The following is a 19534-nucleotide window of genomic DNA, read 5'->3' as shown; positions in this document are numbered from 1 at the left end:
CTTGCTTGGGCATTGTCTTCACCTCAGCTCTGATACCATGTTAAGTTTAGGTATGTTCTATGCTAGAGCAATTTATTTAAATTTTCACAGTTAGCAATCACATCAGCATTATGATAAACTGCAGATAGAACATAAATATAAAACGCAGAAGACAAGCCAAGGCAAGAGGACACAAGATATGGCGCGAGCCAGGGACAAACCCCACAATGTGTGGGGAAACCCTTTGATCAAATCTTCTTTTATCTTCAAAGTTCAGCAGAGAGAGAGAGAGAGAGAGAGAGTACATATACATCAGAAGTCAAAACTTTGACTTGACAAGATAAGAGAAGAGATCTTCATCATGAAGATGATATAATGAGGAAGCAGATCTGATGACAAGGACTGCAGATCACAACATCCAACCATGCTGCATCCAATCATGCTACATCTTCCAGAATGCTGTCCTTCTCCGGCAGTACTAGCTGTCGCTGCTATATGAGCTGGTGCATCAAACTTCAGTTCTCTTCCTTTATTCAGTCATGATCCAAGTTGAGGTTTCAGTACTGCCATACTTGCAAGACTGATTTGCGCAACCCTTAACACAATCTATGCTACTGGCTATGGCCTGTGGCTTAGCCCAGCAGCAAGTAAGGTCTACACATTGACCCAATACACAACAACCTTGCCTCCAAATCTGATGTCCCACACTGCCCTTGACTGTTCCTGGTTAGGGCACTTTAGCACACGGCAACAGCCCTCAAACAGTCCATGAACAGTCCTCAAACAGCCTTCAATACCTGCGGCCCACCTTAGTGTGATCCCTCTACTTCTACGCTGGAGATTAGGGCACAATACAGCCCCAAAACAGACCCACGCAAGTGTTTAGCTGTGGTGGTATGGCCTGCGGCCTACCACACAGCCTACCTGTAACTTACGTTCTGCCCAAACAGAGTTCTCTTACCCTTTCAACGTGCCACAACAGACCTGCCCTACTCCTTACCTAACTCGGCCTCCCAGCAAGTGTGAACAGACTTCAATACAGCTCCAAAAGGCTCCTACGCTGCCTCTTTCCCACGCTGAAGTGTCCTCTGCCTGCAGCCCAATCTAAGGTAAGAAGTTCGAGTTCCTTTTCTGCGGATTAGGCCTCTTCTTAACAATGATATGACCTGCGTATAAGAGCCTTCAAGAACTGCGTATAAGGTCTCCATGATCAACGTATAAGGTCTAACCATGAACAACGTATAAGGTCTCTGTTTGCTGTGTGGATCATCCTTATAAGCCTGCGGCTTACTGTGGTTAGGGCATCACTGCGGTTAGGGCATCATCTTTTGCTGCGTATTAGGGTCTCCTCAATGGCTGTGGATCTAGCCTTACCCAAGCCTTCCTTTGTTGCGGATAGGGCCTTCCCTTTAGCTGCGTATGAGGCCTCCTTTACTGCGGCCAGATCTTCTTCAACTGCGTACAGGTGTCTCTCCTTTCAACTGCGGCTAAGTGACCTTAGTTGACTGCGTCTAGGGCTCTCATAGAAAACCCTTTCCACTACGTCCTCCTTGAGAGAGGACAACCCAAACAAGTGGAGAAGAGAGATCATATGAAGAGTGTTATCAAATGACTTCAAATCCTCCTCTATTTATACTAAAAACGAGGAGGTTGAATAGACACGTCGGCTGGGCTTCTAGAGCCTACATAAGAACTGGTCGGCTTGACTATAATTACATAAACAAAATAAATTCATATCTCCATAAATACTTATCGGAATCGGATGATCTTTGGATCAATGCTACACCTCTCGACGAGAGGGATCCAATAAAAATATCAGCTGCCATAAATAAGCCGACCCACATGGAGTTTGGCCCTAGTTGCCAATTTAACACTCTTATAAGCAGATCTATTCGTTAACTGCACAATAGATAAAAATAGATGAATGAAATAATTTAAATGGGTGAACAATGGCCAAGATCTTTGCAAAACCAATCGTTAGATAAGGGCTGAAATTTAACAAAGTGGGCCCTTAAGCTCTCTTGTCTTGGGAGTTGGCTGGTCCAACCGTAGACTTCCCCTCACGCCCAAGATCTAAATCCTTGAGATCTCTACACACTTGGGATCAAGTTATTAGATCAATAGGGGCTAGATAAACACCATAACCCTCAAGATCGAGAGATACCTGTTAGATTAATCAAGTTATAATGCCTCTCTCAACCCAGTGACTAATGCAAGATATTTGTGCAAATGTTAATCCACTCAATGGCTAAATAAAAAATAACTTATAAAATATTATTCAATAGAGCATTAAGAACATGATCCAAAATTTACCACAAGAAGCAGAGGAGGAACACCACCATGAATAAACCGAAAGTCTGTTTATTATTCCAGAAAAAATTACAACAACAGAGCCTGACTCAGAGCTTCTTTACAAAAGTTTCTTGTTACCTGAGAAGCAAATGACTTCTAATTTATAGATAATCCTCTAAGTAGAAAATAACGGCTAGTTGGATTCATCCCCGTCAAAGTAATCTCGACCATTGATAAATATTTGACCATCTTTTATTCTCCACCGTCGAAATTTTTTATTTTTGAAGAATTTTCGAATTTTTCGTGAAGACCGTTTTTATTAACTCAAAAATAAAATTTCTGAGCTAATTTCCCCAAAAAATTGACTTTGACTTAACCACCAAGGCCCAAGGGTCCAATTATTCTTGAAATTTCCAATATTCCTTTGGTGGGGGACTTCCAAAAATTAATTTCTTTAAGACCCACAAATTTTTCCACTTGGAGAATTTGATTTATCTAGCGCTTTTAATTATGACTCTAATTAATTAAATTTCTGGCTTAGGATTTTAATTTTATTTTTGCTAGAAAATTGAATTAATTGACACTTGAGGGGATTAATAATTTTTTGCACCCTCTAATATTTTAGCCATGATGTCTAAGTATGAAAGACCATGCACCAAAATATTTTTTACATCAAGATATAACAATTTATAGACTCTCAATTTATTACCAATTTTTGCGACTCAATATGCCCTATGATTTATAATAAAATAATTTAGCCAATAACTTAAATTATTCCCAAATCACTTTTACATAATACTTGACTAAAACACTAGGACTCACCTAAGATTTTGACGATAAATTCCACCCTAGCTTTGGGGTGAGGCTGGACGGAAAAACTTTGCCAATCATCTGTGTTTAGAAACACAAATAAATTAGTGAGACGAAAAGCCTTTTAAGATGAAAATCATCGCCCAAATGATAGACTTACCTAGGTTGTTACATACATATATGGTCTTACTAGGATCATTTACATTACAATTTTGCAGAATGGGTTTGTCACTTTGATAAACTGATCATTGATGATGATGAATCCATGATAATCTGAATGCTCGAACATGATGGAAATCCTTTGTGAAAAATTGTACTGCTATAGGGTAGTTGACACAGAGTGGTTAACAGGTGCAATCATTGTCAACTATCTATCATTTTGAGAAGTGTAAATATGCAAGGCTTGAGAAGGACTAAGTCTTCATCTATTTGTCTTTGTTGCGGATTCATTTTGGATCACCTTTGGTTCAAGGAAACCTTCATTGACAACAACCAAGTCGCTGCTTATCCTTCATAATAAACTGGAACTTTACCTTCTTGCTAGTTTGAATTAGTTGAGGTACATATAAAAAGTTGGCACTCAAGCTAGGTACATGATACACCTTAGTGATCACACTATTTTGACATTCAGTCTTTCCATGACTAGTAATAGTAAGTGCATAATCACCTGTGAATTTTTTTGATCTTTTTTTTGTAGCTTATTTTCATGAAGAAAAAGAGAGGCATCTTTAGCCATATGAAGGGTTCAACCATAGTCAACTATTCTATAATAAAGTATAGTTATCTAGCTTACCTTTTGAAGGTTGGCTTTGCAGATTAGTTGATCTTCTTGTTGACATGTCTCTTTCAAGCTTCTTCACTTTCTTCTTTAAGATGTCTGTTTTTTCCCAATAAGCCTTCTCCATATGTCCTAATTTATTCCAATTATGGTAGGTCATCTTCTTCGTACCTTTATTGGTCAAAATCTCATCACCATGCTTCTTCTTAATAGTCTAGTTGATACAATTGCATTTTCTCTTGGCTGCATTTTCAACCTCTTTCTCTATAATTCCATCAATATTTTCCCTCTAACAAATAGGCCTATTGCTTGACCTCAAGTTTCCCTTCATTAAGTAAATTTTTCTTGTGCCGTACCTAGTCAACCATAAAAAGAGTCAAATGAATAACCCTTGCCATGATCCTTTTTGTAGGTCTAAGGTTTTTGAGCATAACACATCATAGGTTGTCTTTAGATTCATCAGGATCAATTTTATGAGTTGACCATCTTTCTTGGAGAAATTCTTTTTGCTTTCACCCAATTTTAACTGAAGTCCCTTCACATGAGCCAAATAGTCTTCAATTATTTCGAAGGAGAGAGGATCTAGAGAGAAACTCTTTCTCAATCTGCATAAGTTGACTTTCGTTGGTTTTATTAAATAGAGTCTTCAACTTTTTTTAGATAACCTATGGGCAATTGATCTTGCTTGTATGGAAGTGAATCTCTCTCAAGATGTGGGTCCTTATGACTACTATGACATTATCCTTCTTTCCATTGATGATAACCTTCTATTGGTTCTCCTTTAGATCTGAAACCATAGTATAGTTTTGTAAATTGCGACAATGTTGATGATATAATAGAGGACAAGTACTTTTGCATAGGCTAGGTGTCAAGCATGCAGGAGTGGTCCAAGACTCTTTAGGTACTTGCTCTTGTGGAGTAAGTGACTTCAATAATTTCTTTCTTAAGTCTAACTTAGGAAAAAGCACATTGATTGATTAATTAATTAATGTTGGCTATTGGGCTAAAGTTTCCCAAGGAAAAGTGATTTAATCACTATAGTGAATTAGATATAATATCTGCCATTGATCTAAGTGCATTAGGATTTAATCATAACCATCCATTACTTTGGAGATTGAGGGTTAGGGTTTTGGCTCAATGATAATTATAAAAGAGATCTTAAGGGAGGAGAAAGACACAAAATACAATTTCAATAGATCAACAAATTTGAGAAGGGATATTTTTCACAAGGACTGAGAGACTTAGAGGATGAAGAGAAGGAAATGTGTGCAGTAGGAAATTTCATAGGAAGCATAGGTTTTGTAGGTTGAGTGCATCTGTGAGGGCAGAGAGCTTGCTAGAGGCTACTCGAGTTGAGTAGAGCACAAAGGAGGCGGCACATGTGAGTGTACCAGCTTAGGGCCACACATGTGGGAGGTTGAGAGGGTCAAGGATGCATGTGTGAAGGCTGAGAAGCTATAGGAGGGCTATGCATGTGAGAGGCAGGCAGTAAAAGTGTTGGGTGAATTTTTGGGGGGCAATTCATCAGATTCCAATTGTTGTATTTTCTGTATTTCTCCGAGGGTCATTTTCCCCATTAAGGGAGTGCTTAATTTTCTTGCGCAAATTAATGAAGGAAATATTTGAAGGGTAAATTTTTTTGTGCATGTGATTTATTTTCCACTTGTGCTTTTGCTACAAATCAAATTAGTTAAACACCAATATATTTTTATTCAACAGTTTTTTCAAAAAAATAATTTGCTAGGGTGAATAAATTTTATGGGTATACAATAAATTGCTAGGAATTGAAATCAGATCTGCTATTGGAAACTTAACACACAACACTTCACTCTTTAACAATGTTTATATATCTCGTGCCTGGATTCCATAATAACTGACATTAAGAACCATAGGCTCTTGTTTGGAATTTAAAATATCGATCTAGAAATCTAATCCCAAATTTAGTTTGTAAGTAGAAACCCTAGATCTATCTACTAGATAGAGTCAACTTGTTAGGAGCACATACAACTGACATCTTTCATAAGACTTGAAAACGACAAGCTAGATCTCAAACCACTAGCTTTGACACCATGTTGGAGAATTAGAGGATTAGGTAGATCAAAGATTTAGTATTCTAAGAGAGAGATGGTGTCTAAAGACATTGTTAAAACACGTAAACACAACCAAGCATAGCTCAACATGCATAGAGGTGTATGAAATGAAAAGATTTGCTTATATGTAACACGTCTCACATACATACACAGTTATAGATTATCCCACAAGGCCATCTTATATAGCACCATAATATAACCAACTCCGTTGAAGTGAGGAAAACAAGGTTTACATGGATTAGTGAGGGCACATGACAAACTCCTCAAATTTTGCCTTGTTCTGTGCACCAATGGAGTGCTTTGTTCTAATTACCTAACCAGTCAAATGCTTGGTTGACCATCCAGTGGGTCCCTTAGTCAACTAGAGGTTGATGAACTTGCATAGCTTTCTGTCCCAACAGCAATTAGTGAAGGAGGGTCTTAACCATAAAGGGCCAAAAATGGTGACATCTCAATAGCTGATGCTCTGCAAATTGTAGCCATTTGGGCCATGAAGCTTGCTGATCTGCGACTTCTTGAACACCACTCTAGACATGCACATGACAAACTCCGCAAATTTTGCCTTGTTCTGTGCACCAATGGAGTGATTTATTTTAATTACCTAACCAGTCAAATGCTTGGTAGACCATCCAGTGCGTCCGTTGGCCAACAACTCAGTGAACAATTGTTCGCTGACTGACGTCTCTAGAAGATGTAGAGGTGTGATGAACTTGCATAGCCTTCTGTCCCAACGCCAATTAGTGAAGGAGGGTCTTAACCATAAAGGGCCAAAAATGATGACATCTCAATAGCGGATGCTCTGCCAACTGTAGCCATTTGGGCCATGAAGCTTGTTGATCTGCAACTTCTTAAATTCCGCTCTAGGCATTTGTTTATTGTTTCTGTTTGTCCCTTTGTTGAGGCTTATAACTTGTACCTAGGGTCAAGGTTGTATCAACAAGTTTAAAATGTTCTTCCAGAAATTGCTGATAAACTGTGGATCTTGGTCACTAACAATGCTCCATTGAAGTCCATGTAACTTGCACATGTACTAATGGACAACTTGGCAAGTTGTGAAACCTTATCAGTGAAATTTATGGCAATAAAGTGAGCTTGCTTAGTTAACCTATCATCCACCACATAGATACAACTTTTCCCTTCCAACCGAGGCAAAGAAGATAAGATAATTTTATTAATTTCAATAGGTGACCACAAAAGCAGGTCAATGAGACTGCTGAGTACAATAATGTCATTACAAAGTAGAAGCCTGAAAACGGCTCCTATAAAAAGCAAGATACAAGAATCATGAAATCTATGCTAAGGCTTGAAAAACCCATGACTCCGAGCACAAACAACAGTAATAATGAAACGAAATAAAGAGAAGTAATGAAATCCTTGCTAACTCATTCTGACTTCTGATTGGGAAAAGGCAGTGGCTGAAGCAAATCTGGACTTCTAACAGTCTCAGTTTTATTTTGTTGGTAAGCCTCACAGTTTGAAACAAAATCCTTCAAATCTTTTTAAGACCCTTCCAAATGACTTTTCTCCTTATGCTGTAGTAAGTCGTAAAAAGTTGAGTAAAAGCAGTAGTAGCCTGAGACTAATATTCAACTAATATCTTTTCTTTGAACTTATAAATTATTGATGTTTATAGCTTGGTTGGGTACTTCTGCACAGACCTAAGTGTCTAGGCATGTAGTAGTTGCCGAAAGTCTCTTTAGGACACTTGCTCAAGTGTGAACATGTCTAACTTAGTAAAAACACATAATTAATTAAGTTGGTTATTGATCTAAAAAAGCTCAAGGAAAAGTAAAGTATTTACTTTAGTGATTATGTTTTAATTTCAACGATTGATCTCTAGTGAGGCGAGATCTAATTTTCTGCCAATCACTTGGAGATTAGGGTGAGGGATTTAGCTCAATGTAAAGTTATAAAAGCAAGGATAAGGAGAGGAGAAGACACACAATAAAACAACACTAGCCTTTGAGAGAGGGATTTTCTCATGTGAGGAGTGTGATATTCCAGTGTGTCGGGTCTGAAGTGTTGAAATGTGTAACTAGGTTCGGTCTTCATAATGTCTATTGTAATCATGATTTTATATATTTGATATTAAAGAGATAAGAAATTTATTATTGTTATTCTTGATGCATGGGTCTCATGCTCAAGATAAAAGGGAAATTGATGGAATGTGCTAAGTATGGAGGTGATGTGACAATGCTATCCACCTTGAATTCCGAGTAGTACCTAGTGGCTTAGGTTAAGACATACTTATTTAGAGGCAATTATGTCCCGGCATGGTTTGATATACTAATGAGGTAATATCTTTACCTAGTTATAAGTGGTAAAGTATCCATCTAATGCTAAGTGCACTTCACAACTTATGCATCAGTTCTAAGTAGGAAACCACACAGTGAAATCACATACCAATTGTAGTCTAAAATATCATGCACCATCATCTAGCACAACTGATCTTCAGAAAATTGGGCATCAGGAATGATATACCATTGAATTCATGAAGATTTGTGAGCATAGGAATGCACTTGGTGGGAAGGAAAAACAGGTCTAGTCAACAACAACTCACCCCTCTGTGTGTGTCTCTGAGGGGGTTTCCTGAAGGGTAGCATAGTGCAGAAGCAAATCATGGTCATGGAGATAAGTGAGAATAGTGATTCTAATTCTGAACCTCCCATGTGTCTTGCATTTAACTCTGGTGTGCTGATCGACACCCCAATGCAGCGAGTCTTCAATGCTGTATCTTTGTGCACAACCCTCACTTCAGACAAAGCAAGTCCAACAATTACTTGTCAGAGCACCATAGGGGGAAGAACAACAAGCGAAACTGTTCCATACCAAGTTCTGAGTGAGAGGACAGCCAATGAATGTTATTGTCGACAATGGAAAGCAGAAGAACAGCATCTCATCAGTGTGCAACTATTCGACCTATTCTGTCAATTGCCTTTTAGTATGTTATTGTTCTTGCATCTTTGACAGTCCATCTCCTGATTGCTCTTGGGAATCAGATGGCATGTATATGTATGCCATCTTCATGCCAGGTTGCTTTACAATATTTCATGCATTTTGCAACCCCTGACTATGAGCCAATTTTTAAAATCTTATAATTTGCTCAATATTTATCTCAGAAAAATTACAACTCATTAAAACAAGTCAGTTCAATGATCATTAGACATTGAATAGGTAACATTTGATTTTAAATATTTTCCCCCAAAATACAAGGAAAAAAGAAGAGACATTATAGTACTGAAAACCACTCAAAATTTAGTACATAAAACTATATGAAAGTAACACTGTTAAATGTTATGATTGCGATCATTTGTTCAGTGTGTGTTATGTTACAGTGGTCTAGATTTATTGTTCAGTTTGCAAACCATTCAATTTGTAGAGGCATTGTAAACTATATCAAAAATCTTGTTCATAAATCCATTTATATCCTACCTTATTTTTCGGTTTTGTGGGTAGGAAGGATGTTAGAGGCATCAGGAGTGTTGATTGGATCTCAACAGCGACTGCAAGAAAGTCCATGGGGTTTGCATATGCCTCTTGTTTGCCCTGATGGTGCTATTGTTGCATATGCCTGGAAGCGCCAGCTTGCAGGTCAAGCTGCTGCATCAGCTGTTGACAGAACAAGGTAAATCCAACCTAGAACTACCTAGATTCATGGTAATGTTTTCCTGCACCTTTTATTAGAACTACTTTTGTTTGTTATTCAAAGCAGAATTAACTGTTGGTAGCTACTGTGTGTAACATGTTAGAGGTGTGTTGGATGTTAAATTAGCACAAAACATGAATTTTATCCCATGAAAATCATTAACTTTATAGGAGCATTTTACTGACATGGTGTGCTACGACACAATTGAATTTATCATTTACAGTGCTGAAAGCTGTGCTGATTATTTGTTCTTCTTTTACAGACTAGCCCTGAAAGCTTTTACAGATCAAAAGAGACGTTTCTTTCCTCATCTTGAAGAGCGTACATTTGGGAATGCTTCAAATGGTGAATTGGGTTCTGCAAAGAAATCTTGCCATTCTTTTCCGAGTCCAGGTCATCTAAGACAAGATATGCTTGATAAATCAGATGAGCAAACTATTTTATCTGACGTGCTTAAATGTCTGGAGACAGAAGCACCTAGCATGAAAATATCTACATATCAACGGCTAGAATGGTTCAAAAAAGCTTCTTCACTAATTCCATTTGGCAGTAATAGTTCTTCAGAGTTGACGAAGCAAGAACAAAGTCATTTGTTGGGTAAATCACCTGCACAAGGAGGGCAATTGACCTCAGGTTCTGTGCCATTAGAGCAGGTGGGAGTTTTGGATGTGTTGGTTCCTGGTATTTATAGAGCTGTTGTGTCATTGACACCAGCAGGTTCTACTATTCCTGATGCTATAGCATTCTTCTCTCCTAATGAGGTAATTAATTGAACCCTATTCTATGTGTCTTGAGCTGGATTCTGATTACCAAATGAGCTTTATATCAGCATAAATGATTTAAATGATACTGGGAAACCTAGTCAAACATGTGGTATAATTACATGAAGAAATAAAGCATATTTTTAATCTTTTGAGACTATCAGGTGTTAGTGATTGTCAACCAAATATATATACGCCAAATAAGTATTTTCACTCTTAAGTATTACATATGCTGAATGCTGTTCAATACTCATTCAGCATCAGACACATGCATGCACACAAATTAGCAACATTAGCCTTCATCTAACCAGCCACAAGAGAGGGTATCTGTTATGTCAAAGTTGCCCAGGACTTGCACCTAGCCTCAACAGCTGGTGCACATCCAGAAGCATGAGCACAAGCACTAGCATGTCACTTGGTAGGACTTGAACCTTCTTGGCGGCTATATTAGTTACCTGCTTTGACTGACCAGGCAAGCCATCATTGAGTCATTGATTTTTCGACTTTTAGTTGTTACAGCCTTGCATTTTATTTAATATAATGTGAGCTTTGTTATATAAATATGATGCAACATATTCAACTCATAAGATATATATGTATATAATATGATATTTCAATAAATACTATCCTTTAGTTTTAAACAAAAACTGAAAAATTTAATCAATATTTACAACCAACATACAATAGCCTTGGCAGAATTTGAAAGGCCTGCGAATCCACAAAGTGGCTGAATTTTGCCTTGATTTGTATCTTGGTCTTGAGGACTTATAGAAGTGAATATGTCCTGGTCTGGGACAATGGTAAAACTTCTAAAATTACATAGATGCCTCAGTACATAAGAGATAAACGTGATATAAGAAGGTTTTGAGACCAGCTCCATCACACATGCACAACAGGTAGTGCTTCAGGTTGATCCAGCCGACTATCCTTATTTAGCCTTGAGTATCTGGCCCCCTTGTTAGACTTTCTGAACCCAGCACCCGGTATTCGGTTCCCAGCAATTATAAGCGGAACAAATACAGGGCTAGATTCCTAACACAAAAAATATAGCATACGAGAAACAAAATTACCTGATTTGAACGACACACACATAAACAAATTTCTGCCCAATCAACAGTTCTTCATTAATAAATTATCCATGGAACTTACTTGGGTTCTTGTACCAGGGATAATGGCCCAACTGAGAAAATACAAAACTACGATCACTTGCCTCACTGCACTCATTCGAACCCAACACACGCTCACTGAGAATCCTCTCTCAATCTTGTGCCCCTGTTGTGTTTCATCTCCTCACCTTAGCCTTGCTTTATAACTTTACATTGAGCCAAAACCCTAATCCTAACCCTAACCCTAATCTCATAGTGATGGACAACCGAGATTAGATCTCACCTCACTTGACATCAACGACTAAGATTAAAACTTAATCACTAAAATAAATAATTTACTTTATCTAAATATTTATTTTAGCTCAATAAGCCAACATATAGTTATGTGTTTTTTCCGAAGTTTTAAATTAGGCTAAGTTACATCAACAAATAATCTAAGGCAATATGTGGGTGCGTTCTACATGCTTAGACACAAGCCTTGGGCAAAAGTACCTGCTGGAGCTACAAAACTCAACACTCCCTCTTACCGAGGGAGGTACTTCTGGAAGAACCTCTTCCACCTGGATCTCTCTACAATCCTATCTCAATATCTGTAGCTACTCCCTCTGAACTAGAAGACTTCCCTACTACCTGCTTCAAAATCTGATTTGAAGGTCTGTTCCTTTTAACCATGCTCCTAGGACCCTGACCTTGAGCATCTAACAATGTCATATCATACTAGATGAGGCTCCTGACAGTACCTAAAGAATCACTCTTCTTTGGCACCTGCTCCCTCTCAGCAACTAACACTGATCTTGTAGCCAAGATCCCATCAGATATACCCACAGGTTGTCCCAATAACCTATATGACTGCCCTTGTTTGATGCCAAGCACTACAACTGCATCTAAGGTCGCTCCCTCCGAATATAAAAGCATCTGTCCATCTCGGAACAAAATTCTATATCCAACATCCTCCAAGCATGATACTAAGAGCACCAATACCATCAACCCTGGAACAAACAACGTCCTTGTCACCTCCTGAAATCCTCCCGACTCTAGCTAGAATTTGACACATTCAACTACCTTCATTGCATGCGTGGTGCTAGCTCCACAACTCACATGGTAGTTTGAGTGTGTCTCTAAAATACTGCGGAACACTGACCTCATCTCCGTCATGTGATTGGACGCTCTATTGTCAACTAGCCATAACCCACTTTCCTCATACACAATGACACTACTGTCAGAAACACAAGCAGCTAGAGAAAAGTCTTTTTTCAAGTTTCTCCTTAAAGTCATCAATCTTAGATGATGTTGATGTAGCCACCTGACCCTTCTCCTCCTCCTTCCTGTATAGGCATTGGCTTGCATAATGATCAGTCTTGTGACACGCAAAGCACTTCACTTTGCTCATGTCCTTCACAGAAGTAGATCCCACATCTCCCTTTACTTTACCTTTGCCCTTTACAGTAAGAGCAAAATTCTCCTCATCATCCTTTCTGTCATGTTGGCCTTTAGTTTTGGAACGTCTCCTTGTCTCTTCCTGTGCGAAGTCATCCCACAATCTATCCCAACTAGGCAAATTTTCTCGTGCAACGATTTTGTTGACCACAAGAGTGACACTTGATGATTATATGAAGATTCCATGCCCGAGGATGATTCAAAGGACACTTGTACCATCAGATATCATCAGTCAACAAAAATTTTAAACTCTACTTCTATTTCTCATCATCTTTTTTGTACCCAGATTCCACACCCTGCGGGGAAGTGATGCTAGTAATGATGAGTTTTGTGTCAGTAACAGGCCTAGGATGTTGGGACTCTATCAGCAAACGAGCACACCTTGGAGTGTTTTTTTTTATTTGGTTAATTATCCTTTTTTTTAGAGGCAAATAATTTTCTAGGTTTTTTCACTCACTTTTTACCCCAACGCCGAGGTGACGGTTTGAAGGTTGAGCCCCTAACACATATTAGTGTCTAGAGCCGATGTATATTACCATACTAGATCATATAAAAAGTTTCGTGGAATTGGTTAGGTCTAGGTAGTCATTTTTTAATGTTTTAGATTTTTTGCACTACTGCGGAAATTGCTAATAAAATTGTATTTGTAATGTAATAAGTGATGTCTAGAGAAGTTGTATGGAGTATGAGTAATAAAATTTGCACATTTCACCCTCAATTTTCTACTATGACACACTTTGAGGGGTAAAAAATATGTTTTGAACCCTAAAATGTCACTTTTCCTAAGTTTAGTGGGAAATTTGACAATTAATTAAGCTAAAAATCAAATAAATGGAGAAAAATAAATATCCACACGTGCTAAATGTTGTGGAAATGAAGTGGAAAATTATGGAAGAGTTAAAGTGAAGTCCCAAGGTGATGTGGACTCCTAAAATTAAGGAAAGGACATGTGTTCAAAGAAAATCGAATTTCTGGCATTAAATGAGAAAACTGCTTACTTGGAAATTCGAATTTGTGAAGTTAATGCACATTTGGTGGATATTTTGTGGGAAATTGTCCCCACATGGGTTACCACCCATTTACACTTGTCATTTCATCATAAAATTCGAATTTGGCACATAAGGGAGGAAGAAAATGATGTCCACTTGCCAGAATTCGATTTTTACACTTGGCATTAGAGCTCCATTCAACAAATTCGAATTTCTCTTTAGGATTGTCACCTCAAGCCACTTGTTTAATCTCTCTACCTTGGGATTGGCTCCAATGCCATTTGTCATTGTCATTCTTCATTAGGATTTGCTCTCAACTCTCTATATAATAGAGCCATGGGCTCTCATATTGTATGATGTTATGAGCTATTGTGCTTGGGAAAGCTCTGCTCTTATGTACACTTGTTCTCAATTGCAATAAAAGACTTTGGGGTTCATTCATGAGTTGTTCTTCTTTTGGAGTATGATGATTGACTCACTATTGGTATAATTTTCTTTGCTCATGCTTTGATTTATTTTATTTCCATATGCTCTTGTAGATTTGTTAATGTAAAACTATCTTGCATTGACAATTGATTTAGGAGTATGCTCTAGGTGTGGAAATCTCTAGTTATTTTCCAATAAATTTCTAGAGTTTTCTTATCATTGCTTATTTGCTAAATCTATATGGGACTAATGTTTGATTGAAGTTTTGTAGAGGAAAATCTTGTTGGGATTCAAATATCAAGCATGAGGGGAAGTCTTTGGAGAGACCAACCCACTCTTGACACATTCTCCAAAGAACTCTCATTGGTTCTTTGAATTTCCATAGTTTTATCTTATAAAGTGGTTTCTTGCAGAGATTTTCTTGGACATAGCTTGTGTACAAACAAATACTTCTAAATTTAAATCTCTTTTAAAAAATTGTGCTTTCATTGATTTATTTAGCTATTTAAGAGAATTTTCCAAGCTAGACAAGTGATGGGGTTCAAATTTCACTCCCATCACTTGATTTGGTTTTGTACATTATTTTGTATCATATTTGTTTATTTTATGTGTTCTACATTATTTTTGTTTTGGTTTTGCAGCCCATAGTTGGAGTTTTGACAACAAGTGCCTTGAGGAAAAACCATTTTAAACTCTATCTTTCTTGTAAGACCTCTCAAGAACCCAAGATCTATTCTAAAGAGATTGTGGACACTAGATGGAGCTGCAAAAAAGGCTAGACTGTGGGCCTTTAGGAGCTTGCAATTTTCTGAGTTTAGAGAAACTTCATTGCCCTTTGAGGTTGCTATAGTTTGGAGGGATATTCTAGCTATTTTTAGCTTTCATTTTGTACAAATATCCTTCATCTTTTGGGCAGCCCTTTAAGAGGCTTTTACACCATTGTAATATCTTAATAAAATACCGTACTTGTGTTTACCCAAGGCATCCTTTCTCCTTATCTAGAAGGAGGATTTTGTGTGTGTGGATAATTTTTTGGCATCTCATCTTTTCTAATTTTCTTTTTAATCTCATTTTGCATGCTCTAAAATTAACACAACCTCACCATCACATTTCAATTTCTAAGTTAAATTTTGCTACAAGTTTCATTTGATGCTTTGCCTTTCATTCCTTTTGCTTTGAAGTATAAGTTGATATTTTGCTTTAGAGCAACTCATTTCTTACATGCAAGTATCTCAATTTGTGTAGCAAGTTTAATTTAGTTGTCTAACATTTGCTCTCTTTACAATTTGCCTCACTATAGGCTCATTTGTGGTTTTGCTCATTTACTTTCAAAGCATACTTTACAAGCAAACATTCACTTTTTAGCTTCATCTCATTTTCAATTGCTATAAGTTTATGGTTTGTGACATTTACTTGGAGCAATTTACAATTCCATTTATTTATGAAGCTTATGTTTACATGTCTTGTACAACTTTGAGAGAAATTTTTCAAGTTACATCATTGTGAGCATTTCCATCTACTTGAGGCAATTTTTTTTTTGCAAAGCAAACTTACTTGCATCACTTTAATTCACTTACAAGCTAATTTCCTTTTTCCAATTGAAGTTACATTTGCAATTTACTTTGAGCATTATCTCATTTCCATTATTTTGAAGCATTGCAAATCTCCTTGGGAAAACTTACTTGCATATCATTTACAAATTCTAGCATAGTTTGCATTTTAACTCAATTAACTTCCAAGCATAAGCTTGGTTGATAGAAAGTATAGGGAAAAAGACTTTCTTGGAAAGTTTTTCTATTTGGTACGAAGTAAGTTAAAAGCGTTGCGAATTTGCAGTTATGAAGGTGGCTTGTCCCCTTGTAGGAACGAAGGCACACACTAGCTCGTAAGACTCGGGATGGGTATTGTTAATGACACCTCCGTGCCCTTGCCCCCTCTTTCTTACAGTCACTCCAATTTTCACCCTTTGGTAAGAGCTCAAGAGGAATACTTATCATCTGGATTATGCATTTTAGATTAAAAATAACCAAGACTAATTGCATTCAAATCTAGTATAGGCGCATCTCATGTTAATACATCTTATTATTTCACTTGCAATTGTCCATTTTACTTGTCATTATTGAATATTGTATGTTGGCAAGCATTGTTTCATTTTCCTTTTGCAAGTAGAACACTAATTGCTTTTCCTTTTGCAAGATATCTCTATATGCTTTGATTTAGGCATTGATTATATTTTAAAAGCATTTTATATCTTGTATTAATTATCATGTTAACATCTTTGTCTCCATTTTAGGATTGCTTTGTTTTCATTGTTGGAAGCATTCTACTTTTGTTTTGAGCAAACGTGTCTTTCATTCCTGTTGAGCAATTTATCTTAAGGCACTGGTTTTATGGTTTTATTATGTTAACGACTTTTATTGCTCATATCATAGTTTGCTCATAATTCTTAAAAGTAATTCACTTTCACTTTAACATTTCTCCTCGAACCTCACATATCTTTTATCTTAATTTTCCATATTAGGGATTACCCCCCATAACTAACTTAGGAGATAGCTTAAATGAAGAGAGGGGATTTAGCGTGACAACCCATTAGCAACATGAAGAAAAATGAGAATGAAACCATGGAAGAGTTTAACAAGAGATTCAATGAATTAGTAAAAAACATATCTGCGACAAAATGGCGAGGGATAAGGTTAGAAATATGATACAAAAAGATGCTCCATGCCATTAGATGTTTTCGGTGAAATCAATCTTGAGAACCTGCCTACTCATAGGCAAGTCCATAGGTTCTTTCTTTGATGTGCCTTGTCTAATTCTGACTATCTTGGGACTATGACTTACCCCAATGTTAACCAGTTTGTGGCCATCAGACATACCAAACCTCTTCCTTTTCCTTTTCTGACTATTGATGCGTTGAGGCTTGATCCTGCTCAAAACTTCCTTTTTTTTTTTTTTTTTTCGCTTTTTTCTTTTCTTCTTGGTTAGTTGTGATGGTGATGATGATGCAATTATTGTCAATCCTACTGCTTTTTCTTGAAAATTCTTTGATGGAAGATTTGAAGTACCCAAGATTTTTGAGCTATGCCTAATTTCTTCGTTTTGAATTTGTTTTGTTATGAGGGGGAAGAAAATTTGTCAACACTGCATCACTTCCTGTTTGGCATGATCTATAGATAATCTAATTGCTGGGTTTCCTTGGATCCTCAACATGATATAATTCCCGATCAAGTCTGATAAAGGTATTATCAGGCATGGGGATGGTGGCATATGATAAGTCCATTCGAAGGCTACCAACTAAATTTGATGCCCATTTTCTTGATAGGAGCATTCCTCGTGAATCAGGAACATCTATCACAACAATATCCATAGTCATTATTCTATCTGGGTACATATGTTGTGATAGGGCCTAGATACCCTTAAATTCAATTGCTCCATGACTTTATTGGTCATGACATTTGATGAAGGCCCTGAATCAAGCATGTGGTTGTGTAAAAGACGATCATTCACTATGAAAGAAACATAAAATGGTAGATGATATTCGTTCTCCACATAACAGTTCATACTTCTCAATACAATTTCCTCATCTTCTGATTCATCATTAGGCCTTTCTTCCCTTTGAGTAACTTCAATGGCACTTAGTAACTTGGCCTTTTGAGATGGTATCTTTAAAATTTCTGTCACTGGAATAGAAAGCTTTGCATTATTCACCCATTTTCATTAGTCAAAATTTAATTCTGAAGTAGGACGAGAAATATTTATGTGATTATTCTGGCCTTGGATATCCTTTCTTTGATAATTCATCCCTTTGTGTTTTGCCATAGCAAAAATCTGTCCAGATGTAGGCTTTTCCCCAAAAATCTCAGTGACTTTGTCAAAATTTGCAATCATATTGTCAACCCCAAGATTATTAGGCCTATGGTCAATCTCTTGATTTCTCTCAATGGTGTATATTTGATCTTCCATGGAGAACATATTGATTTGACCACTTGTCCCTACATGTTCATCTCCTAAAATGCCACTTTCCATGATTCTCTTCACATATAGTTATGTGGCCTCCTCATGGAACTCATTACATTGCCTACAAAAAGGGGGAATTTGATCTACCATGTTGGTGGATTCCAATGGATTAGGAGGCCTATAATCTTGTGGAGGGCCTTTATTCTTTTTCCATCTATCATTTGGCCTAGGTTGGAATCTTTGCACTTGTGATATTTCCTTGGCCACCAACCTATTTTGCATGGCTTGCATTTCATTAATGTGATTTGCTTCCATGCTCTTGATTAGTTGAGTTAATTCTTTGATAGGATCATGTGTAGTCTCTTCCTTGGCCTTGCCTTTGGAATCATTAGATTTTGATGGCCCTCTATTGAAATAAGGAATTTCAGTTTTCCCTAATTGCTTTCTAGCCCTTTCTATCTTCAAGGCTTCAGATTGAGCTACACTTAAATTCATAGGCTCTTTCCTCCTCAACTCATAGGCAATGTCAACAGATCCCATCAACAAAGGCATCCCATTTCGGAGGAAAGCCACTCAAGGTTAATCTGACCAACTCTTCACTAGCAATAATTTCCCCCATTGCTGCCAAGTCATCTCTAATCTGAGTGATCTTGGTTAGGTATGATGCAACTGTGTTAGTTTCAGACATCTTGGCATTTCTAAATTTCTCCTTCAACTCCATCTTCCTGTTTTGATTTGAAGTCTGATACAATTTGGTTAAGGATGCACACATCTCATAGGGATACTTCTTCTCTATCACATGAGGTATAACATGGTCTCTAATGGAGTCCAAGATTATTCTCTTAGCCTTCACATTCATCTTACTAAACTCAGCCAATTGAGTAGGATATGTGGGAATTTGGACAAGCTTCTCCACGATGTCCCACAACTCCTACTCCTCAAATAATAGAACAATCTGCTCCTTCCATGGGTTGAAATTTCCTACCTCGTCCAACCTGTCCTCGTAACGTAGGCCAGTAGCCATCTCTGTCAAACTGACAGACAACTAACTTGCCACCCTTTATATGTTGCTCAGGCCCGCTGCTCGATGTTGAGCCGATTTAATCACTGTGAATATGACTGAATCACAACCATTAATTGTCAACCCAGGGTAGGTCTGTTTATTTCAAAGGAGTATGCATTATCTGTGCCGATACACTTCAACCAAGAGTAAAATTAAAAGGCAAAACAAATGTTGCTGAATTTAATTGCAGAAAGTAACAC

The 19534-nt window shown here is 37.4% G+C and overlaps 1 protein-coding gene across 2 annotated transcripts in view; it reads left to right on the top strand.

The window, feature by feature from the left end:
• LOC149266377 (mediator of RNA polymerase II transcription subunit) overlaps positions 1-19534 on the top strand; it is a 182406-nt gene that overhangs the window by 94574 nt on the left and 68298 nt on the right. For both annotated transcript variants that reach the window (XM_089430482.1, XM_089430486.1), the window contains exons 2-3: positions 9406-9574; positions 9858-10356. In XM_089430482.1, coding sequence (XP_089286608.1) covers positions 9406-9574; positions 9858-10356 — 668 coding nt within the window. The remainder of the gene's footprint in view (positions 1-9405; positions 9575-9857; positions 10357-19534) is intronic.

The sequence above is a fragment of the Pinus tabuliformis genome, chromosome 6 (assembly GCF_031772625.1).
Source record: "Pinus tabuliformis cultivar Carrire ecotype Pingquan chromosome 6, CPIR1, whole genome shotgun sequence".
Taxonomy (NCBI): domain Eukaryota; kingdom Viridiplantae; phylum Streptophyta; class Pinopsida; order Pinales; family Pinaceae; genus Pinus; species Pinus tabuliformis.
Note: the sequence above shows the minus strand (reverse complement) of the source record. Positions and strands in the feature narration are given on the sequence as shown.